The sequence below is a fragment of the Amaranthus tricolor genome, chromosome 5, assembly GCF_026212465.1.
Source record: "Amaranthus tricolor cultivar Red isolate AtriRed21 chromosome 5, ASM2621246v1, whole genome shotgun sequence".
NCBI lineage: Eukaryota > Viridiplantae > Streptophyta > Magnoliopsida > Caryophyllales > Amaranthaceae > Amaranthus > Amaranthus tricolor.
In genome coordinates this window covers 25,347,538-25,371,087 of record NC_080051.1, presented here as the reverse complement: position 1 = coordinate 25,371,087, position 23,550 = coordinate 25,347,538, and the positions used below count along the sequence as shown (strand labels likewise).

The 23,550-nt window shown below is 32.6% G+C and overlaps 4 protein-coding genes across 4 annotated transcripts; 2 read left to right on the top strand and 2 right to left on the bottom strand.

The window, feature by feature from the left end:
• The first annotated feature begins 1,297 nt into the window (after nucleotides 1-1,297).
• On the top strand, nucleotides 1,298-6,823 carry LOC130813085 (ER lumen protein-retaining receptor). Its single transcript, XM_057678806.1, has 7 exons — nucleotides 1,298-1,778; nucleotides 3,456-3,721; nucleotides 3,836-3,951; nucleotides 4,290-4,363; nucleotides 6,283-6,346; nucleotides 6,446-6,518; nucleotides 6,659-6,823. Exons 1-6 carry the CDS (start codon nucleotides 1,688-1,690, stop codon nucleotides 6,480-6,482), a joined length of 648 nt encoding a protein of 215 aa, XP_057534789.1. The 5' UTR covers nucleotides 1,298-1,687; the 3' UTR covers nucleotides 6,483-6,518; nucleotides 6,659-6,823.
• Nucleotides 6,824-8,553: 1,730 nt separating this feature from the next.
• On the bottom strand, nucleotides 8,554-13,559 carry LOC130813084 (uncharacterized). Its single transcript, XM_057678805.1, has 8 exons — nucleotides 13,278-13,559; nucleotides 12,157-12,301; nucleotides 11,817-12,068; nucleotides 10,494-11,454; nucleotides 9,790-10,031; nucleotides 9,618-9,691; nucleotides 8,997-9,165; nucleotides 8,554-8,766 (listed from the first exon to the last, which is right to left on the bottom strand). The coding sequence occupies exons 1-8, from the start codon at nucleotides 13,325-13,327 to the stop codon at nucleotides 8,734-8,736; spliced, it is 1,926 nt and encodes a 641-aa protein (XP_057534788.1). The 5' UTR covers nucleotides 13,328-13,559; the 3' UTR covers nucleotides 8,554-8,733.
• Nucleotides 13,560-14,845: 1,286 nt separating this feature from the next.
• Nucleotides 14,846-18,307, bottom strand: LOC130813083 (GTP cyclohydrolase 1-like). Its single transcript, XM_057678804.1, has 2 exons — nucleotides 17,608-18,307; nucleotides 14,846-16,341 (listed from the first exon to the last, which is right to left on the bottom strand). The coding sequence occupies exons 1-2, from the start codon at nucleotides 17,798-17,800 to the stop codon at nucleotides 15,158-15,160; spliced, it is 1,377 nt and encodes a 458-aa protein (XP_057534787.1). The 5' UTR covers nucleotides 17,801-18,307; the 3' UTR covers nucleotides 14,846-15,157.
• A 1,116-nt stretch (nucleotides 18,308-19,423) lies between these two features.
• On the top strand, nucleotides 19,424-23,022 carry LOC130813616 (xyloglucan endotransglucosylase/hydrolase protein 2-like). The gene is made up of 4 exons (XM_057679452.1): nucleotides 19,424-19,598; nucleotides 20,892-20,992; nucleotides 21,502-21,695; nucleotides 22,626-23,022. Exons 1-4 carry the CDS (start codon nucleotides 19,424-19,426, stop codon nucleotides 23,020-23,022), a joined length of 867 nt encoding a protein of 288 aa, XP_057535435.1.
• The last annotated feature ends 528 nt before the right edge of the window (nucleotides 23,023-23,550 follow it).

The following is a 23,550-nucleotide window of genomic DNA, read 5'->3' as shown; positions in this document are numbered from 1 at the left end:
TGAAACTTATTTATTGGTTAATGAAAAATGACATAACATCTATCTTAATCAATATCTCTACCATTAAAGTATATTTGATTAAAATATGAGTATTCCTATATTAGAAAATGGAGTATATAATATATAATATAATATAATATAATATATTCAAAGTATATAATATATTGTTGACATCATATCTAATAAAAAGCTTGGAAAATTCAAAAGTGCCGCAACTTATAAGATTTTGCCAAATGAAACTTAATTATTGGCTAAAGAAAAATGGCATGAACTTCGATTTTGACAAATATTTTTACCAATAAAGTATCTTTGACTATCATTTATTTATAAGACTATATTTGATTGTGTGCATGATAATAATTTACTTTCCTATATGAATTTTAAGTTAAACTAAGTAAGTCTTTAAAATATTTTTTACATCAATATGGAGTATTTATTAAATTATTAAATTTGAATTATGTTAAAATTAAAACAAATAAATTAGTTTGCATCCACTCAAAATAAACTCAATTCATTCATAAATAGTTAGTTTATTTTATTTAAGTGAATTTTAGAAGACCATCCAAAATATCTTTCAGTAAAATTTAAGAGTTAAATTAAATAAATTTTAGTAAGTTATATTGTTATCTAAAGTAATTATTTTATTAAAAAATATAGCATTTACAAGTTTTTCTTAAATAAAAGAGTATTTTTCTTTTGCAAAATTCTTTGAAAATTTTATTTGTATATGTCTCTATACCATTAATAATAATAAAAAGAAAAAATTATCTAGAATAATTCAATATTTTTTTAGTTTTCTTACAATAATATTAACTTTTGACCAGTTTTGAATAATCTCAATTTTTTGGATACTTACCTAAGAATATAGTTGTCCAAATGATAATCGATTTTAAAGGTTAATTGCTACAATAAAAAAATTAAAAGTTAAAAAAGAAAAAAATTACATGATTTTTAACTCTATAATTTAGTTTTGTATTTATTTTTAACATATTTTAATTTTTTTACTCTATACTTTAATTTTGTATTTATTTTTTTATTGCAAAATGAGTTGTTGTATAAGTAAAAGGTTATCTTGGTGCATTATAAATAATCACTCTAATTGAGATTATTCATACTTAATCAAAAGTTGAAATTATTGTAAAAAAATTCAATAAAAATATAAGAATATTATGAGTTTTTAGATAAAATAAAAAGTTAGGCTAAATAATATAAAACATATACACAAAGTGAGTTTTTAACCAAAATTAGAAGTATACAAATTCCAATTTGTTGGATTCTAATGAAAAAGGAAAAAATTAGCAATTTTCCATTGAAGAGTGTAGAGTGTATTTTGCAATAGAAAATACTTTTGACACCGAATAATACTCCGACTCTAAGAATTGGAAAATGGGTTTCTAACGTCTCTGGGAGAGTCTGCACCACACCACCATTACCCTGTTTCTCTCTTCTCCTTCACGTCTTACCCATCCTCTCATTACTTCCCCAAACATTTGAATCAGCAGAAATTTTCTCACAGAAAACATTAAATCGAGGTGGAAAACCCTAAATCGTTTCAAACCCCAAATCGTATCATTTAGATCTAATTTGGATAAATCATCAGTATCATTTTAGAGTATAATTGTGTTGATCTCTACATTATTATATATTTTTGGAGGTGGGTTTTGGTTTCTGATCCAAATTATACAAGATGAATATATTCAGATTAGCTGGTGATATGACCCATTTGGCTAGTGTTCTTGTCTTGCTTCTCAAGATCCATACAATCAAATCTTGTGCTGGTACTTTTTCTCCTTTGTTAGTTCTTATTGTACATGTTACTTTCATTTAATGTAGCTTAACAGTTATTAATTTCTATGAAATTTTGTTTCTGGGATTTTGTAGATTGGTTGCATTTTTTAATGTTTTGCTCGTGATTTTTTAAAGTTTTTTTTTTTGGGTTAATTTGCGAAACTAGACTTGTGAATCAGTTGTGATGATGAGGTTTTTGGGTTGACGATGCTTTTGGCCTTTTGGGTATTTATTTTGTAATGGTTAGTTGAAGTGGGTTTCAATGGAGGTGTGTAGTTAGCTTTTTGAGGAAGCATTATGGAGATTACATTGGAATGAAGGTCGTGATATTGGATTTTAGTCTATGAATGGGCAAGGGTGGGCTTAAAGCAATTTCTTTTGGAATGAACCTTCACGGCGTTTATAGGTAGGAGCGACTTAATGGTATTGAGGTAATGGAACATTGCTGTTGATTGTAGTTTTTTTGAGCTGGACTTTGGCTTTGATAGATCACACAAGGAAAGCTTAATAGAATGGTTTAGCTTGAATAGCCCACCTTAGTGGGTTTATCGAGTTTGTTAAGGTTGATTATTTATGATTCAGTATGTCTTTAACAATGCTTGACAATGTTTTAGTTTTGGCTTGATGTTGAAGGTTGTGTTTGGTGGTTTATGGTGGTACGATGTTATGTTGGTTTTATGTCAGTAATTGGTTGTGTTGGCTATGGTAGTTGTCTTTACATATATGGTTCTCGGAGGTTGAAGTTTGGATTTGGCCTTTTGCACCGTCTCAAGGTTTTGTTGTTGTTTGAGGTTTATTTAGAAAGTTCATTGATATTGAACAAAATGCACTTCAGTCATCCGTGAGCCATTAAGCAAAATTCAGTTATTCAATTCAAAGGGGGGATTTGGTGCATGCAAAATTTTAATGTTTTTACCTACAGTTGGCTGTAAGACTCAATTTGAGAGGAGTAAAGTTTGTTCTCCTCCCATTAGATATTCCTTTTAGACATTGCCATAATGCCAATTCTTTCCTTCATTTCTAATCTATTCAGCTGGATAATGATTATTTTGGTGGCTTTGATTGCGGCTTTCACTCCCTAACATTGGGAATGTGATGGATTTTACAGTTGTTGCTTTCCAATTTTTTTAATATCTTTTATTTGTCGTGTACCTCTATGTCATGAGAAGTATTGTAACGATCTGTTTGATTTTAGTAGTAAATGGTGATGACGGGAATGAATTTTGATTTTAATTTCCATGTGATCTATTGTTACTCCCACAATAATGAAGTTTGTGCTATTAAACTTGTGATTATGTTCACAATTTTCCATAACCTTCCAATATTAGTCTCCTAAGCAATGATGATGGGAATAAATTTTGTGAAAAAGTTTATTAGAATAGGACAAACATGATTATAAATACTATCAAGTAATTATCCTTGTCAAACTACGTTCAATCTCATCATCATTCATACTATTTACCGTAAATGTGTTTATATTGGCTAATCATTGCCTTAAGTTTGCATCAAGTTAGATTTGAATCTTTTTGTTCTATTGATGATACTTGTTTAATCTATGGATTAGGTATAAACTACCCTGCAATCATCTCTTATACTATTTTTTTTATATACTTGGTCTTTAATATTTTCAACTTACACTTTAAGATTTGTACTTCTTCACTATGCAGGTGTTTCTTTGAAGACACAAGAACTCTATGCAATTGTTTTTGCAACTCGCTATTTGGATATCTTTACGGACTTCATCTCGCTGTATAACACTGTCATGAAACTAATATTTCTCAGCAGCTCCTTTTCTATCGTCTGGTACATGAGAAGTCACAAGATTGTCAGAAGGTCGTATGACAAGGACCAAGATACCTTCCGACACTGGTTATTGGTAGTACCTTGCTTAGTCTTGGCTTGTCTTATCAACGAGAAATTCACTTTTAAAGAGGTATTATACATATTGACATTGCTTTTTAGTTTTAATTTTATGAACTTTGAATTTATGTATAAGGAAAAAGATGCTTCTCTCTTATTTCTCATATGTTTTATTACACGATTTTAGGTAATGTGGACATTTTCCTTGTACCTGGAAGCAGTTGCCATACTTCCACAGCTTGTATTGTTGCAGAGAACGAGAAACATTGACAACCTCACTGGACAATATGTATTTCTTCTTGGGTATGCTTCTTTTTCTTGTTGTGTTCTCTTCTGTTTTGATAATGTTTTCCCTGTATAGAATGATGATTGATATGGTTACGGGAAGTGTAGCTGAGTAAATGATAATCTTTTAAAAGTGAAAAATTAATAAGAAAGAAAGCCTGCTTAACGCAGAACTGTACCCTTAGTTTGTTTGCCTGCTGCTGGCTACTGGAACTCATAATGACAGGCAAATTATTTAACTTATGGACTTGTAATTCAGTTTTCTCATTGTTTGTTTATTTTATTGAACAAATCTCTCTTTTTTTGTGAACCTTTTCTGCTGTATTTATTTTTAATTAATGCTATCTTTCTTGCAGGGCATACCGTGCATTGTACATCTTTAACTGGATTTATCGCTACTTCACTGAGCCTCACTATGTCCACTGGATACGTATGTTTTTCTCTTTGGCTTGCCTCCTTTCTCTTCTCTCCACGTTGTATTGATTTCTATAATGAATTTACTGAACATATTCCTGTTAACTTTTTAAAGTGAAGTTTAGCATAGAGTATTGTTACACTTATCACTTAGTTGTCAGACCTTGTGCTATTTTAGTTTCCCTTGACTTGCTAAACCAACATATGGAACATTGTAATTTCATGTTTGATGATTTTGACTAATGGGTTTCTTTTTTGAGCATTTCTTTGAGTTTGTCCTTATTGGAATACATCTTGAAAATATTGAACATATTAAGCATGATGCAGCCATGATATTGGTGGTAGTCTCTTGGTGTTGAGCATACAACAGATTTGGTTCCTTTTTTTCCTGGAATTAGAAATATATATGTTCTTCAGCCAGATCTTTTAGATTTGACTGTTTTTGGAAGAGATGGTGGAGAATGTTACTAGCTACTACAGCTTTTTGATACATAAGGAACAATCTACTCGGCCCCGCATGGCTGCAAAGAAGTTTATATTGACTTTGTCATCGATATTGACAGCAGTTGAATGTAAGTTGTAATAAAATGTGATTGATAGTGCACATAAAGAGAAAAAGGGTTTATGTGGTTGATAGAGAACTTTTGGGTTTCTATAGTGTGTCCCCAGCATTGGTAAAAATATATGACCTTTTTAAAGTTCTATACTATACCCGTATGGTTATTAAAAATCTATTTTCTTTCCTTACTACCATCAATTATTATGTGGTTTGTTAATATATATTCAAGGGTAAGATTGAGAAAAATTCTCTTTTTAGAGTTAAAATTCACCGTTTCTCCCTTTATTTGCTGCATTCAGTGCTGATTAATTTATTCATTTTGTGAGCAAATAAGGAAGCAATTATATTTTTGTATTGGAAAATAAAAGGAAATTCATTAATGAAAAGGGACTCCAAACAGAAGTACTAACAGCTAACATAAAGGACAAGAGTAATAGGCTAGCAAACGATAGCCTATGTTTTGAGGAAAGCTTCATCTTAATAAACTAGTGAACCTTCTCCCTCATGTTGTCTTGATATGATTTACAACAAAATTAGTGGAATGAGATTTAGCAGCCCACTGATCAATATTTATGAAAAGGAAGCTATTAAAAAATTCAACCTGCCTTGAGCTTTTATACATCTCTAAACTTCTAGCAGCTGCTTGGGAATGTCAGCCAAGGAACAATTTAAAGAAAACTGAAATGGTTGTTTTTACTAGGACTGGTTTTTATGCTAACCCTAGCAAAAAAAGGCTGGTGGCTTATTAGCTCAGCTAAAGTCCATAAGGTGCTAGAAGAGACTTTTCTTATAGCTGCAGGGGTGAAAACTGAACTTTTTAGGTAGAATTTCAAGTGCTTTTTGGACAACATAAAAACTCTTCTTTTTTGAGCTACTGTCTTTTACTGATAGAGAGAGACTTCTAATGAGACTTTCCCAAGTAGTAACCGTCTAATCTGTAATTATTTAGTCAGCAACCTCTATTGGGTCTTTAAAGTTATAGCCTCTGAATAAACAATGTAAGGTTGTTGGGATCACCTATGTTCTTGGGCTCGAGGGTAGGATTGGGGTGGGTGGTATGGGAAAACTTCGGGGAGACATGAGGAATTGAGGTCCATCATAGTATGCTTTCAGACTTCCAGTGTTTCTACAGATAAATTTTTTCGGTCATCTCTATGGTTGGGCCGGAAGTCGTGTAGCTTACTGTTTGAAAGCCGTGCGGTTCGGTTTCTTCTCTTTCCTTGCTTGCATGAATTCTTCCACCTCCGGCATTGGTATTTGATCTTGTTCAGGAGAAAGTGAATCTATAAACTTGTAACTTTGTCCTCCGTTCTTCACGTAGCTTGATACCTACATTCTTTCATCCACTGATTGTTTTCATTTATCAAATTTTGCAGCATGGTTAGCTGGGATTGTTCAGACATTGCTGTACGCTGACTTCTTTTACTATTATTTCGAGAGGTAAAACGCTGATTGATATTACACTTCTTTTTGATTCGAAGTCGTTCAACTTGAATCAAGATTCTTGATGTTACATGACAATTTTTCATTGCCCTGCAGCTGGAAAAACAACAAAAAGCTCCAGTTACCAGCTTAAGCATTTCAAATATTTCGCCTAATGTGCCGTGTCTTGGTAAGAAACGCATGGTTAACAATTCGTACAATGTCCAAGATGTGTAGTTTTCACTTTTCATGAAATCGATAATCCGTTTAGCCTAGCTCTTCTCTTCACCGTGTTAGTTTATACCTTGTATTGGTTTTTGCTACTTGCAGAACATTGTATACACTCAAGGGTCTTAGATTTATTTCTTATGGAGTAAAGGCGTTCGTTTTTATTTCCTTTTCCGCTAGTGACATTGAACCTTATAGAATACATGATATGTTATCTGGAGATTTCGTGTAAATACTGGAAGTTTATCGTCTGCTTTTTGAAAAGAACTTTTCTCTTGCTTTTGTCGGGAGAACTCTGAGGTTGGCTCGTTGTAGTGGTTGATTCGTAAAGCCAATTGACTTTGATTTTCACCTTTGATCAACCCTTATTACATAATTATCTCCCACTTTCACCCTTTTCGTTACATAATTTACATCTCGTCATCTATTAGGTACTTTGTTATAACTCTTTTCGTCAAGTAAATTGATACATGAGATTTATTACTAGAGAATCGACAATAGGTTGAATCAATAATGTCAACCTTTAGTAATTTAAGTTGTTAGCCCTTTTGACATTTAAATGACTCTAATTAGGGTTTAGAAAAGTTAAATGTACACAACACTACCTTAAATTGTACACAAACTAAGTAGTAGGTCTTACTAATAAGTCCATATTTCCAACTTATGTGGGCATGTGAGAATACTCACCTTAACTTGCCAATTGCCATTGCATCACTCTGTTTTTTACCAAATAGCTCAACAAATTGTTTGGCATTAAGTGAGGCTAAAAAACATCACAAATTCTTGTGACGGTCTCTGACGGTCTCACCGTGAGACACTTTTCATACATGAATTATGATACAATTTGTGTTGATATATGTGCTTGTTTTGATATCATATCATCGAAGATGTTTTTTCACAAGAGTATCTCAGACATTAAAGTTGTTTCTAGTCATACTAATTAAAAGAGAGTATAAGATGGTTTGATATAATCCAATTTTTCATTAACCCAACAAGTTAAGATCAATGCACCCAAACTTAGAGATCATTGTTGATGATTAAACATCAAAAGACTAACAAGAAAGAGATCATTGTTGTCGGCACATAGATTAGTCTAAAAATAATACATACTGTGCTGATCAACTCAACTCTGTTATGGACAAATGATTATAAACCCTTAATTTGCAATTAAGCTCCATTATTGCCACCAGTCTGGTGCTGCATTGCATCAATCACATCACCATCATCCATCCCCAACTGTAGCAACATTGAACCATATAAAACATTACATGATAGATCATTATAATTACAAGGTTTCTTTGATGATAATAAAATTTAAATAAATACTAACACTCATGATGTAAAATATAAGGCTCGGTTGTTGGAACGTCATTTAGATAACAACACGAAAAAAAAAAAAAAAAACACCAAGAAGTGACAGACCCAGGATTTTAACTATAGGGTTATCAAAAGAAATATTTAGACAAAAAAAAAATAAATTTTGAGGGGTCACAACATTTTTTACCTAACAAATTCAACATTTTTTTACAATTTTTTTTATAATTCAATACAAATTATAATTTATGGTGGTGCCTTGGGCATTCCCATGCCCCAATGTCAATACGCGGTTGAATGCAAGTCTAGTTTTGACTTTAACAAGTTTTAGTCATTATCCAATTATATTTTTTAGGATATATAATGTTCGTATTCCTGACCTTTTTGTAACCTTGACTTCTGGTATCCTTTTATATATATATCTATCAAACACAATTTTGGGTCCTCGCAACCCATCTAAGATGGTTAGAGAAACTTGTGAATCGACAACGTTGACAACAACCATCTAAGATGGTTAGAGAAACTTGTGAATTTATTACATTTTATCAAAATTTGCTTCTTTTAAAAGAGAATACAGGGAATACATTCTAATTACATTGTAGTATACTTAGTCATATTACATGGAATTTACAGAAAATTTCCAAGCATTTTTACAAATTTTTACAAGAATTTAACTATAAAGGCTAACTTGAAGTAATAGTTACAGAATTCCTTAGGAGATACCAACTACAAGTCTACTACAACTGTGCAACCATAAAAACAGAATTTGTGCCTGTTCACACCAAAGAAATTGTATTTGTCATTAGGACATTTGATACATTACTCGTGACACGGCAGGCGGGTTGGCGCCTGATACTTGCTGTTCAATCAAGATGTTCTTGATTGTGCGAAATGTGCTGCAAGAGATAAGAATTTCGAAAATGTGGATTACAAATTTGTACTTGTGAAAACTATAAGGCTCATGGGACTGAAACATGAATTATGAAATATGATATGATGATCAGTTTAGCATGGTTTCGTGAACTTCAAACGAAGATTCTTTTAATATAAGAAAATGATTATACAACAATACCCGAAACTTTCTAAATCTGGAATAAGTTGGTTCTGAAAGTGCATCGAATATTACCTGCAGACAATTTTCCTCGGGAAGTATTTGATGAGAATTCTCCAAGCTCAATGATGGAAGTGCTTCTTTAGAAACTTCTAATGGTGGAGGGGCTTGTGAAGAAGCTTCTAATCCTGGTGATAGTAGTTCAGACATGCGGCTCATGAACTCGTTGAGGTAGTTGGAGGTGCTGCATTTGAATAAGTGTAATATGCAGTTAGTAAGATAATAGTGTTAGGTTGTGATTGGATAGCGATTTAGGAAGGGAAGGAACGGGAGGGAAGAGGAGGGTAAGAAAGGGGAGGTAGATTGTTGAGTTTCCTTTTCAAATTTTTCCCGTGTACAAAATGTAAGAGACTTCTCTCCGATTCCCTTCGTTCCATGTATCCAAATGAGGGAAATGCTATCCCGGCATTTTCTTTCACTTCCGTTTACTTTATTTCCGCCCATCCAAACCTAGTGTTAGGGATTGAGGAGTAAATGTAGGAATAGGCTATGTATCTCCGTTGGTTGATCCAAGGTTATACACAAATGGTTCATTTGAAGGCTTAGTACAATACATATTGATAAGTGATAGAAGTTCTAGAAATTATGTATTTGTAAGGGAAAGGTGTCGGAAATAAACCGAGAAGAAAAACACACCTTAGTCTATGGCGATTGCACGTATCCAAGAACACAATCAACCCATATGAGATACTCCTGAGAGAGCGGAACACCTGCAAAAGCCGAGTGATTCTTGCACAACTTCAATGTCCCGAGTTTTCACTAAACTTCTCTGTGGTCTTGAGGAGAAAAGCAAAGACTATTAGCTTACCTTTGAAAATAGGTCTTTCAAGAGAGAATTCCACTTAAAAACTTCTGTCGTAGTTGGCTTCGCTTTTGATAATTTTGTAGCCATATTACTGACCTCCACAACCCTGTTCACTGTGAGCATCACCATCGTTTGGAAAACCTCGTACATCCTACAGCAGAAAGAGACTGCACTGGAAGAACAGATCTGCAATGGAACGCGACAAAGTTCCCAAAGGGAAGCAAAGATAGGGCTAAAGAATGAAACTGCACACCAAAAGTTGAAAGGTGGAAAAAATATATATTAGGTTAGATCATTTGGGAGACTTCATACCTTTATAGAAAAGCAATACGAAACCGCTTATAGAGAGTTGAAAGACAGCAAACCATAACCCTTATCAAAGTATATAAGGAGGTTGCTGCCAATGAGATATATGTAAAACATAAAGGTATATTTCTCATATGGAATGGAAACTAGGATCCATTCACATTCCATTACACATTCTATCATCCCAACGCCAGAATTGGTTCCCACTGGGGGTTTGGAGGGTTCGGATGTATGCAACCTTACCCTTATATAAAAGAGGTTGTTTCCGATTGCAGATTCAAATTGTAATGTTAGTAAATAGAGCACTAATTAACTTAACCATCTATGAGGGTAAAGTTTATGAGCTACAATGGAATCTAAGAAACAGAAATAGACATCAAAAGTAATACAGAAATTCATACCTATAGTTGATATGTACGAGTACAGAAGCTGGAACGGCGAGAATAGAAGCTCAAGTAGGTTAAGAAATAAGTCCGATATAAACACCAAAACAAATGAGACGCTCCTGTACAAATCCAATCCTACTTCACAGAACAGAACCCATACAGGTGAAGTGAATTCCATTAGGTCTTGAAGGGGTTCCATCAACGGTTTTGTTAATATCAACAACATCAATTTCAAAACTCGACCAATTTTGAGAGACCATCGCATTGCTTTCTCGAAATTTTGAATGAACAACATCGTTCCAAGATATCTGACTCGAGAAATCATATCCCAATCCTCTATCCAATCGATTAATGGCCCACAAATGTGTGATGCAGTGTCTTTCAACAATGGAACATTCTTATAGAGATCATAAAAACCAATGACACAGGTAACTAGAGATATCAGTACATAAAGCATTCTTACTAGAGGCCGCATCCATGGTCGATAAACGCTGCAAAATAAAGGGTATGATTGAAGGAAGATAACCCATGAAGGAAGACCCGTTTCGAGCAAAGTCAGAAGTTTTAGATCCGATGTTATTATCCTTTTGAATGTAAAAGGAAGGTCTCTGTCATCAAAGTAGAATTTGAGTAGGGTGTGCTTATAATGCACAGATTCTAAGTCGCTTTCCTGTAATTTTCTCGGTGTCTTTGAAGGATCACTCGAATGTTGATTGCATTCTTTGAGATCTAGATCATCAATGGAAGAACTCTTAGTGTGCTTCCCATTTTCTACGAGATCCTTGAAAGAGATTTTAACTTTACGAGGAGATTGTGAAGGAACTTTATCGTTGAGAATCATTAGACTTTTCGAAAGTGATACTTTCTCTGATCGCGATCCTGAGAACCATGATTCAATACAAGTAAAAGCTTGATCAATGCTGTGAAAATCCCATTTCCTCATTGATTTCACTTCAAAAGCCATTGATATATCTGTCTGTAATCAACAAAGTAAATATATAATCATAATCGTCATCATCAGTGGCGGATCCAGAAATGAACTCATGTTAACCGTTGATAAGGGTATGGTTTGTTATTTTCAACCTTCCGTTGACCTGATTAAGCTTTTATGGATGGGATATAGTGGATATGATGATGACGACGACGATGATTCATATCCACTATATCCGTCCATAAAAACTTAATCAGGTCAAGGGAAGGTTGAAAACAACAAATGGTACCCTTGTCAAAGGAGATAAGGAGGATGTGGCCAAGTAAGACCCTCAACTCAAGAACGACCTGCAAATGAAAGCGAAAAACCCAAAACACGCCATGGGCAAGACAACTAGCAAGCCATACCTGAAGCTCACTGATGTAATTGATGCCGCGTATATCCTCCCAACGAACTTCGAACACAATGAAGCCATGCAATGCTACATGTAAATCCACCAAAGAAAAGAAAGCTTTAGCTCTCCATCTCTGAGAATTGACAACAGACACCCATCTGTACAACTTCTTCCTCTCATCATTTGAAGAAATAGAGTTGTCTTTGTATCTTGCACTAACCCGTCTCAACAAGGCCCTTGAATTTTTGAAGGGTGATGTCCTGTACTGTGTTAATGCAAAAACCACAATGAACAAAACGTAGCCAAGTACAGATATACGCATAAGAGAAAGGGAACGAAAGGAAGGAAATGACCTTGGTGGCGAACAACTCTCTTAGATGGGTGGATTTCGAGTGGTTGTTATGCATTCGCCATGAATGGTTATCAACTAGAATCAAGAACTTATGGCTATAGATTGCAAAAAACAGGTATGCTTGTGAAAGATATGATTGCACATCCCTGCCAACAACAAGATGAACTTGCATTGAAATGGTTTATTGTAACTAACTACATATTCCATGATACTCAATAGTCAATATAATATGTCAAGCGCTGTTATTAAGTTTACCACAGGTCTGCAAGACAATATACATAATTAGTGTTGAATTTCATGAAATTGTTATGTAATAATCCCTAATGATGATAAATTTTTCATCTTAAATACTTCGAGGTGGTTTGGTAAATGACTTTAGGGTTGACTTTTGCTTGGAGTCAAAAAGCTTAAAAAAAAAAGTGTTTAATAAATGATTTTTTAGCGAAATTAACTTTTATGTCAAACTGAAAAAACACTTTTTCAATGACTTTTATCTAGTTGGCTCACTTTTCCCTAACAAACGGCCAACATGTAATACCTAACTATACTTAATTTTAACAAACATCTCTCTAAATAGTTGGCTTATATAAAAACAACAAATAATATCAGCTGATTAAACAAGTCAATTAAAAAAGCAAATAACCATTTGTCAAACAACCTGTACATTTTCTTCCCAATAAAAACATTACCCCATAAAATAACTTAAAAATTTATCAAAGCAAAACAAGCATTATCATAAACCTTATTAAGTAACTTTCCGATTAAAATTACATCAAATTTTCATCACCAATTTTATTACAATTTGATTTAATTATCAAACGAGTTATGTTCTCGATCCAATCACAGGGCCCTTAAGGCCTAATCAAGACTCAAAATTGTCTCTGTATAATGTGACGTTGCACAGATATTTGCTACCATCAATTAAAAACAACTTCTTTGTAATTGTTATCAACTTATCATTAATAAAGAAAATGTAACCTAATGGGAGACGATCAAATGGCATTAGGTTCATGGAATGGTGTTGTTATAAATCGATTCAGCACAACTAATATCAATTTAAGAATTAAAATGAAAAAAGGACAAAATCCAAACAACAATGAACATATTCAAATGGAAACTTACCCAATTTGGAGACTTGTTAAGGGGTAGAGATCGGTAACATCACAATCCATTTCTAACCTTCTTGTACACAATCATGAATCCTTCTTAATTAATTTTGATCATCTGAAAATAAGAAAAAAGAAGATGGAAAATGGATGCCACGAAAATAGTTGAAATGAAAAAATGTCAAAAAACCAGAGTATGGAATTGAATTTCTTATTTTAGTTCATCATCTATTATTTTATTGTGCAACCAAACTAAAAAAGCGGGACTTAGTATTGTAGATTATTATTCGATTTTTATGTCAAGTGATAATTGAACTTAAATCGGCAGGTGTTAAATGAAGATTATGCGTGCATGTATATAATATATACAAATTCTTAAATTAGATGGTTTTATGACATAATTTCTATTAAATTGACTCATATATATTTAGTATGTTAAAGTAATTATTTGAAATTTTAAACTAATCAATTACAAAAATTGATTAACTATATAGACTCGTCTCATGATATAATGGGTTCATTCTCATATAAGATGAGCCGTATAATATGAGGTATAATTTTGTTTTCTTTTATTGAAAGGTAGACTAGCTCTAGCTATAGAATATGTGTATACAACAGGAAAAAGGAAATTTATTCATTTTATAGGCGTTGGGAATCATATTCCTATTAGAAGTGTGGAAGGGGACCAGGCTAACCCAATATGGCAATATTCCCACATTTTTCAATTTAGAAGTAGTGGTGTTTATTTGGGTCATTAAATCGTTTTCGAGTTAAGTATTTTGAGTCACAACAGAATAACTCAAACTGAATATGATTCGACTTGACCCAAAATAACCCGCATATAAATTCAAATCAGTTTGTCAAAATATTTACATACACACAAGAACTAAAATTAACTAGACCCAATATATCATACCGGAAACTCATCCAAACACCTAAATATACCTTCTGGTCAACACAGAAATCATACCATAAAACAATCAAAAATATAATACCTATATACTGTCTCATGAAGGTGTACCTTATTTCAGTCTGCTTCTGTTGTTTCTGCTTTGTCAACCCTTCTTTACTGAAGAATTAGGGGTCTTTTGGCCAGTTTTTGTAGTAACCATGATAGTGTCCCCATTTTGGTTTACTAAGAATTTCTGCAATGGCTTTTAAGCTGCTGATAATGTACTGTATACAAGCAAACACTTGGGAAAAACCAGGGGACATAATTTAAACCATTTTCCTCGACTACACAACAATATCAAAGTCTTAATCCCAAAAGATTGGTTTCTTGAATCTTGATTGTGGATGTGACTAAGTTTTACTGAGCTAGTTGTCGATCACCTACATGTCACCCTTTCCTGGGCTACAACGTCCGAATTTCCAACACAGATGGATCATGAAAGTAGCATTGCTACTTTTTCCATAATAAAATAGTCGTGGTCATCAGATCAGTGTTCCGCACAGAGTCAGGGTCCGAAGGAATAGATAGCAGACATACCATACACGTACCCCTTGAGGGAGAAGGCAGGAGGAAAGCGCACAATCAATTTAAAACCCAGATAGTTTTTTACACAATAAAATAACCAGAACAAATGTAAAAGAAGATAAGGTCTTTTTGAGCTCAGTTTTCATTGAAATTATTATGTGTAATTATGTGTATAAACTATCATGAAAAGTAAATATCCACTTCTCTGTAAGGAAGTTGAATGGCTGATCAATAAGAACAATATAACATCTGCCCTACAAATCCTCTTCTAAGAGGTACATTCATAAGGTAAGAAAAAACAGATAGATAAAAACACAATTTTCTCAACCTGTATGACATTAGGCAATGGCACCTGCCTTGTCTTGCCTTGAAAAATGAGATACCCAGATGAAGCATACGACGACATATAACCGTCATCCTTAATAATCTTTAGTGTTCGGTAAGCTTTCCAAAAACAATGCCCTAGCCTTAGCATCAACTGAAAATTGACCGAGAACTGCAACTGTAGCCGTGCTGCTTCCAAACTTCTCGATGCCCCGAGCAATCATACACATATGGCTTGCCTCAGCTACAACTATTACATCCCCACCAAGAAGAGGCGCGATTGTTTCAGCGATCTGTCTAGTGAGCCGCTCCTGAACCTGCAGCTTGAATCCGTAGAAGTGCACTATTGACTGCAGTAAGGGCGTTCCAATTGGGTCTACTCCGTCAGTCGGAAGGTAACCTATATGCACAACACCATGAAATGGCAGCAAATGGTGTTCACACTGCGACCAAAATGGTAAACTTAGCTCAGAATGAATCCGCGTGTTGTATTTTACTTCGCCGTTTGATTTTTGAGGTACCCTTTTATTGCAAATGACGTTGTTCAGTTTCATATCGACTCTACAATTCTGAAAATTAGCCATCCACTTCAAGAAGCGAGCGGGAGTACCAGTAAGCTCTTTCCTTTGTGGGTCTTCACCCAAAGCTTTAAGAATCGAAGTGACTGCACTAATCATACCGGAATTCACACTTCCGACACTCAATGGAAGGTTATTCACGGTAGAAGCCTGAGATGGGCACCAATGATTGGCCGAGTTCCTCTTCTGAATTTTATCGACTATTGAGGTTCTTAATTTCAAAAGACCAAAAAACTCGGCCCAGATATCAGCATCTACATCTTCGAAAATTCCAGAACCTGACGATACTAGAACTTTGATCCACCCATCGGCAGATGAGTCGAGGATCATAGAATCTAATGAGGGAAAATGTAAATGGCGGCAACGAAGAATAACAGCGGTACCAGCTGACTTGACGGTTTGGTGCAAAGCTGAACACATCTCATCGGCAAGCCGCTGTGGATCCTGGAGGCGCTTAGAAAAGACATCGGCGACACGAGAAAGCTTGCTAAGGCCGACAACCCGCTGCCCAGATGGAACATAACCAACATGACATTTCACCTGGAAAGGTATCAAACACGATTCACAGTATGAAAAAAGGTCAAGATCACGAACAATGACCAGACCCCCAGCTCCTCCAGCATGGCCAACTCTATTGTTGTTCAGACCAGCTTCTGGAAATAAAGCACCTTCTACAATGTCTGTTGCATTCTGTTTGTAACCTGGAGTAAGAAATACAGAGTATCAATTACCATCGTCATGCATACATGATAAGCTCGTGTGGTCACTGTGAATTCTTTGACTACTAACCTTCAAGGTAATTAAGTTGAGTGATGATGAAATGTGTAATTTACACTTAAAGAGTATTTATGCATCTAAGATTGGCTATGTCAACATTAAAGTCTAAAGCATGCATGCCTTGCAAGTAATCTCATTACAACCTTTGGTAGCAATTTTGTGTTAACACCCCACCTACAAGGCTATGATCGAACTTTCAACTGTCAACTTCTCGAGCATCACATTCACATTACATTAACCCAATGCCATTAAGTGGCTCCCGCCTAGAATGGGATTTGAGGGGATCAGATGTATGCAACCTTATCCTTTTCGGTGATAAGGGTAGCAAAGAGGTTGTTCCGATTAACCTTTGGTAACAATCATCATGTGCACGTTTTAGACAAAAAAGGAGCGAAGGCAATGAAGAGAGGAAAAATAGAGGAAAGAATATACCCAAGTTTTGTAACAAGAAAGATTCCCTCATCCAATTCCATATGCAATGTCATCACTTTCCTCCAATTTTCCCCACTCCTTCAAACAAGTATATCCTACTCATAAATCAAGAACAATGTATGATAAACCTAAGAAAAGAAAACCTTGTATCCCCGCCTCATAAGTTTTTCTTTACGGCCAACAATGCCAAAGTCTTAATCCCAACAATATAGAGTCAACACTCTCCCTTAAATGCCTTTATAAACTTACTCCTTTTCGTGGCACCCTCCCTTACATATGAGAGGTTCCAATAACAATATGAAGGAAGCAATACCACTACTTATGCTATAAACATGATTAAATCCGGACAGGATAAACATGTGTTTTCCTTTCCAGTTACATGTACGCTTTCAGCCTCTCCTTAACCTATGATCTATGTTACTTGGACTCGGATACTGGTACGTGTCCAAGTGTCAAATACGTCTAAATATTTAATTTTATACCGAAAATGAAGTGTTTTCAGTGCCATACCAATGTCCGGACATCAAGGATCGAACACGAGTACGTGAAGCAAAATGAAGACTAACTTGTATAGAAGTATAAGCTATATTACCCTCGAAAAACACTTAAAACATCATCAATTACTTATCTTTATACACATTTATAAACAAACAATCGTATTCAATACAAGTAATACCTAAACAGTGAGCACAAAACATCATAGTTTAAGTATAATGAAATCAATGAAGCACAAAAAAGATCAAGAGATAAGAATCAACCTTTAGTTGCATGCCGGAGAGCTTTAGCTACACGAAGTGGAGTCTTTTTAATGCCTTCCCTATTGATATCTTCACCCAAACCTTGCAACAAAATTCTAACAGCAGCCTGAATTTCTGGTTCTTCTTCTTCAACACCCAATTTCAATGTATTTTTAAGCTCCACATCATAATGACCATCATCCAAAGCGCCCATTGACAACAAACAAACCCAGAAAAAGATAAGGATCTGTACAACAATTTGAATAATACCCAGATGAAAATTATTGGAGAAAATACAAAATCAATCAAAATAAAGCAAAAAAGGGGGGAAATCCCAGATGCCCTGATGAAAAAATAGAGATATAAGCAAGGATAAAAGCAAGTGGGGTGAAAGATTAAGAAAAAGCACAAGTGGGTGAACAATAGAAGATGTGTAAAGGGATTATATAATGTAAAACAGAATCCAAGAAGTATAGAAGAGAAATTTAAAGATTTGGAAAAGCAAATGAGATTTAAAGATGAATAAAGAAATCTGGTTATGGTTCAAATCCTATTCTCATGACACTAAAAGACAGAAATGAACCCTATCTATGTTTTAAAATGAGAGTTATGGTTGAGATGTGGAGGAAAACGAGGGTACAGAATCTGAGGACCGAAGAGATTGTAATTAAAAGGGAAAGAGGTTAAAGGCGGAAGAATGTTGCTTGGTACTTCACTATGTTTAGGTCATCAATCAATCAAATTCCCACTATAACCACTTTAGCCTTTAAAAGTTCACACCGTGAGAGAGGGTTCACTCTGAGAAATGCATTAATTATATAAGGTAAATAGCCTAGTTAATATAAATTAAAGAGAAAATAAAAATATGGAGCTTTTTATCTTGAGGTCGTCTCTTTAAGAGATTGTCTCTCACAAAAGTAATTGTTAAAAGTTTTATCACACCACTAACCACATACTCCAATGGCCTAATCATAAATATACTTACTTTCACATTAGTTTAACTACCACACTATTCATCAAACAAATTAACTTTTATATGATTAGTAATGTATAAATTAAAATATAAACGGATGAAATAGTAGATTAAAATAGTAAAATATTTAAAAATAGAGAGAATATAGAAAATAAAAATTACAAGTGATATTTAAACATAAAAATAGTGCAATTTTGTTAGCAGAGACTAGCAAGAAAAATAGGCAAAGGAGAAATATTTGCCCATTGTAATGTTTATAATTCTCTAAATTTTCACTCTACACTTGGTTATTTTCAAACCTTTTGTTTGAATAGCTTGATGCCTTGATCCCACAAAGCTCCTATTTAGTTCACTTTAAAATATAAATAATCAGTAAAAATCGATTGTAATCAATAAAATTTAATTTTATTCAGTTTTCAGTTATAATTTATAACTAAAAATCAATTTTAATCAGTGAAAATCAGGTACCATCAATAAAAATCAATTTTAATCAGTAAAGATCTATTTTTAATTAGTAGAAATCAGTTGAATTAAAAATGATCTTAGTATAGGATCCAAAATAATGGGTGTAGTATTTTACGTGTAGGACATAAAAGGTGGCAAATAATGCATGAAATAATTAACACTCACACTTTCTTTGCCTTAAATTGACGTCCATGCAACACTTTGAAATTTCTCATCCATACATATATATATATATATATATATATATTCATACATAATATTAATTGAAAATCCTCACTTTTTTTATATATATTGCATATGTAAATTCTATCAACTATTTTTTATTACCTAATAATTTCGCTTCAAAAATTCATTTTTCTATTTATCAAGAAAAAATAAAATTTCCATTCTAATTATAGTATGGCATCGTATAATCTAACCGGTAAACTAGTAATTGTCATGCTCTTTATTGGCGGATTATTTAGTAGTTCCAAGGAACAGCCTATTTTTGATGAGAATTATAGTGTTAATTGGGGGTATGAAAATGTTGTGAATAATGGTTCAGAAGTTCAGATCTTTTTATCGAATACGTCGGGTTATAATTTTTTCCTCATTATATCTTAGCTAGATGTTATTTCATTCACATAATTATATTTTATTTTTTTATTTTTCAATTAATAAATAAATAATACGTAATATATAAATTCTCAAATGAGATGCTATTTATTTATTTTTTTGTTGTTTGACATAAAAATTTTTAAGTTTATTAAGAAGGGAGAAAATATTAAAAAGTAAAAGCACTTTTGTTTACTTGTAGTTTAATTAATTGAAGAATAATGTATTATAAAGTTAAAATGAACGAAAATTTTTTCCCAAACAAACACTCCCTTGATATTTAAAATAATTTAATTTTTATCGTAGTATGTACTTCATGTAATTATACGATGGAAGTACCTTAGACCATTAATTAATTATAGTCCGTCTTGTATGAAACCGTCTTATTATGTGATGGCTCTACATAATTAGGCCATTTCTTTAATTCATTACTTTAAGATCATAAATAATTATTTTAAAATTATAAGTAATCACACTAAAACTATAAAAAATTATTATTTTAAAATTATAAGTAATCACATTAATTAATAGTATAAGTGATTACTTTAAGACAAAAAATATATATTGGGTTAGCCCTATAGAGATGATTTCACAGTAAGACCGTCTCATTTAAGAATTAGTGTAATTATTATTGCATGGATATTTCAAAAATACCATTGCGAAAATGCTTATATATATATATATATATATATATATATATATATATGTATATATATATATATATATATATATATATATATATATATATATATATATATATATATATATATATATATATATATATAATATCATTGTCTTGAACCCTAATGGTTTGTCCATCTAAAACAATTTGATAAAGATATAGAACAATTTTATAATATGATACGATAAAGATGATATGTTGTAAACTTGAAATGTATTAATGTATAGTGTTAAAAATGTTGGAAAATATGTTTAAAATAATTTCAATTGACCATCTACTTAAAATAATCTCTACTATTAATTAATTCAAAATAATTTATACGAGAGCTAACCTTTTCAAAATGAACCAAAGTATTGCTGTGTGTTTCACTAATATAATTGGGTGTATTTTGAATAGGTTATCCAATACTATGAATTATTATAACTTAATCGAGATTGATTAGTATTTTAACAAATTTTCAAAAAATGTTTACAATGTTTCAAAAAAATGTTTTTAAGTCTCGGTAGATGTACGTTGCTCATTAGTTTTCTGGTAGACAAATTCATTGTTGCGACTAATTATATAGAGAATGTGAAAATATTAATGTAGGAGGTGCTGGGTTCGAATCGAAGCGAGCTTATGGATCAGGATTCTTTAGCGTCAGTTTAAAATTGCCAGCATATGATTCTGCAGGAGTTGTTACAGCATATTACGTATAGTATTTTTTAAATGATGAATATATATTTATTACTTATATAATTATTATTTATAGAGTTCTCTTTCATCCTTATAACAATTTCGTTTGTCAAGAAATAACTTAATTAAAAGCTTAAGCTAATGGTTGAGGTCCTAAAATATTTTATACTTTAACACGCCCCTTTCAATAAGAGCCCTTTGGGTTAGAAGTGTGAGTGGAGCACATATTCTCCTTATACATAACATGATATTAAATATTTTACTTTAAATAAGAGGTGGTTGAGATTCGAACGCGTACCTCTTATCATATGCTAGGCGCTAACTCTAATACCATATTAAAAAAACCAACTCTATCAAAAGCTAACACAATTCTCCTCACCTACAAACTCTCATTTATTATAGGGATTCTCTAATATACCTTTTTTTTTTTAAGAAAGTCGTAAATAAAACGATAAAGTATTAAACTAAACAGACACGTATGAATTACACCCATTACGATTAATTAAATTTAAATTTTGATTTGCAGTTGAGTTCAGGAGGTCACGAGCAAGACGAGCTAGACTTTGAATTCTTGGGGAATAGAGAAAATAAACCAATAACATTGCAAACTAATGTGTTTGTAAATGGATATGGAGGTAGAGAACATAGAATTCATCTTTGGTTTGATCCAACTCTGGATTTTCACACCTACAAGATCCTTTGGAATCAACAACACATTGTGTAAGTATCATTATTGCTTAATTGCCTCAAGTCGTTTAAATGTATTAATATATATCTGATAAAATTTAGAAAATGAGTCTAAATAATTCAGATAAGTAAATTAATTGACAAAAATTTACTTTACAAGTTTATAAATGACGTATTATCTTCTGTTTTTTTAATGTGAGAGACTAACTCACATGTAATCTTTGGAGTTTACAAAACTGAATTCAAAATCAAACAACATCATCATCAAACTTAAACAAGAAAGAAAATATTTTTCTTACTTATTTGTGATAATCAAATATTTTTGTGGGTTTGGATCAAGAGCATAGTTGAAACCAGGATTTTAATTATGGAGTCGTTAATGATTAGACTGACATGAAAAAATGGAAGGGTGGCTATGATTTTTTTACTTGAGATCTTCTAAAATTTTGATAATATTTTTTTATGAAATTCAATATAATTTATAATTTGATGTGGGCGCTAAAAATAGGCTCCTTACATCCGCTACTGGTCACAGAATTAGAGATTAACAACCATTGGTTATAAAAGTTATTGTTTCCCACTATAGGATTACTTAATCGATATTTATAAATATTCAACATGATTTTTTATGGTATCTTTTGGAATGTAAAATCAGATAGTAAAATTATTTAGATAAAAAACACCTATGATTTTAGAGAAACAATACAAATTGAAAATACTGAAAAGTGAATCATAGGTTAATCTATTGTTTGAAATCTTCTTTTTCACTTTTGACAAGGATTTAAATTTAACCGCCTATAAAAAGAGCTAATTGATCGTCTTTCTTCTCTAACCTACCTCCGAATAGTAATAATATTTAGTATCAATCCTATGTATGAAATCAATAGTTTAGGGTGTGTTTGATATAAAATTGGCATAATTTAGTTATTAATAAATTTTTTTGAATAAATACTCTATTAATAGGTTTTTTGTTGACAACATACCAATAAGATATTTCAAAAACAACATAAATATTGGAGTAAGCTACCCATCAAAACCAATGAAGATAGAAGCAAGTATATGGGATGGATCAAGTTGGGCAACTGATGGAGGGAAGACCAAAATAATTTGGAGCCATGCCCCATTTAGGGCTTATTTTACGGGCTTTAACATTGATGGATGCCCTATTAGTAATGCTAGATCAGCAAGTATTGTGCCATGCAACTCTCCCAATTATTGGTGGAACACCCAAAAATATTGGGAATTAAATTCTAGTGAACAAAAAGCTTATGAAATTGTTAAGCATCATTTTGTTACTTATGATTATTGTAATGATAAAAATAGGCATCCTACCCCTCCTCCTGAGTGTTCCGATCAATAAATTAGAAAGAATTCAAATTTAAATGTATTATTATCATCATATCCAATGTATTCCAATCATTGAAAATTATAATCAGGATTTGAGGAGAAAAAAAGCGACAACTCTTGAATACGCGATGATTCATGTTTGGACAATGATTTTGTGATCAACTCGGTTGCAATAAAAGTACTTAGAATATGGACTTTGAAAAGTGGTTTTGATTTATTACTATAAGTGTCCAAAAAGTATGAAGTTCAAAATAGTCACCACTAAATTATTTATAAGGCTTCCAAGAACGCAATTAAGACTTGCTTAGGGTTTGATAAATAGGAATATTTTTTCTCAAATTCTCATTTTTGATCATATAATTCCCTTGTTTTTTTTCACCATATGAACCGAATACTTTTTTTTTTAATAATATTTAATTTATTAATAAAGAGTCATATGACATCTATATCAGAGATAAAAATTAACAAATACATAACAACTTTAACCAAAAATAATTCAAAATTAACAAAACTACGATCGTTGTGTATGCGATCTAACAAT

Excerpts from the sequence above, each read along its gene's own strand:
- LOC130813085 (XM_057678806.1), top strand. The coding sequence starts at position 1,688 with ATGAATATATTCAGATTAGCTGGTGATATGACCCATTTGGCTAGTGTT. Across the intron at positions 1,779-3,455 it reads TACAATCAAATCTTGTGCTG|GTGTTTCTTTGAAGACACAA; the intron begins GTACTTTTTCTC and ends TTCACTATGCAG. Across the intron at positions 3,952-4,289 it reads CAATATGTATTTCTTCTTGG|GGCATACCGTGCATTGTACA; the intron begins GTATGCTTCTTT and ends TCTTTCTTGCAG.
- LOC130813084 (XM_057678805.1), bottom strand. The coding sequence starts at position 13,327 with ATGGATTGTGATGTTACCGATCTCTACCCCTTAACAAGTCTCCAAATT. Across the intron at positions 12,302-13,277 it reads TTAACAAGTCTCCAAATTGG|GGATGTGCAATCATATCTTT; the intron begins GTAAGTTTCCAT and ends TGTTGTTGGCAG. Across the intron at positions 10,032-10,493 it reads CTCGTACATATCAACTATAG|TTTCATTCTTTAGCCCTATC; the intron begins GTATGAATTTCT and ends TTTGGTGTGCAG.
- LOC130813083 (XM_057678804.1), bottom strand. The coding sequence starts at position 17,800 with ATGGGCGCTTTGGATGATGGTCATTATGATGTGGAGCTTAAAAATACA. Across the intron at positions 16,342-17,607 it reads TCTCCGGCATGCAACTAAAG|GTTACAAACAGAATGCAACA; the intron begins GTTGATTCTTAT and ends TTCTTACTCCAG.
- LOC130813616 (XM_057679452.1), top strand. The coding sequence starts at position 19,424 with ATGGCATCGTATAATCTAACCGGTAAACTAGTAATTGTCATGCTCTTT. Across the intron at positions 19,599-20,891 it reads CTTTTTATCGAATACGTCGG|GTGCTGGGTTCGAATCGAAG; the intron begins GTTATAATTTTT and ends TTAATGTAGGAG. Across the intron at positions 20,993-21,501 it reads GAGTTGTTACAGCATATTAC|TTGAGTTCAGGAGGTCACGA; the intron begins GTATAGTATTTT and ends TTTGATTTGCAG.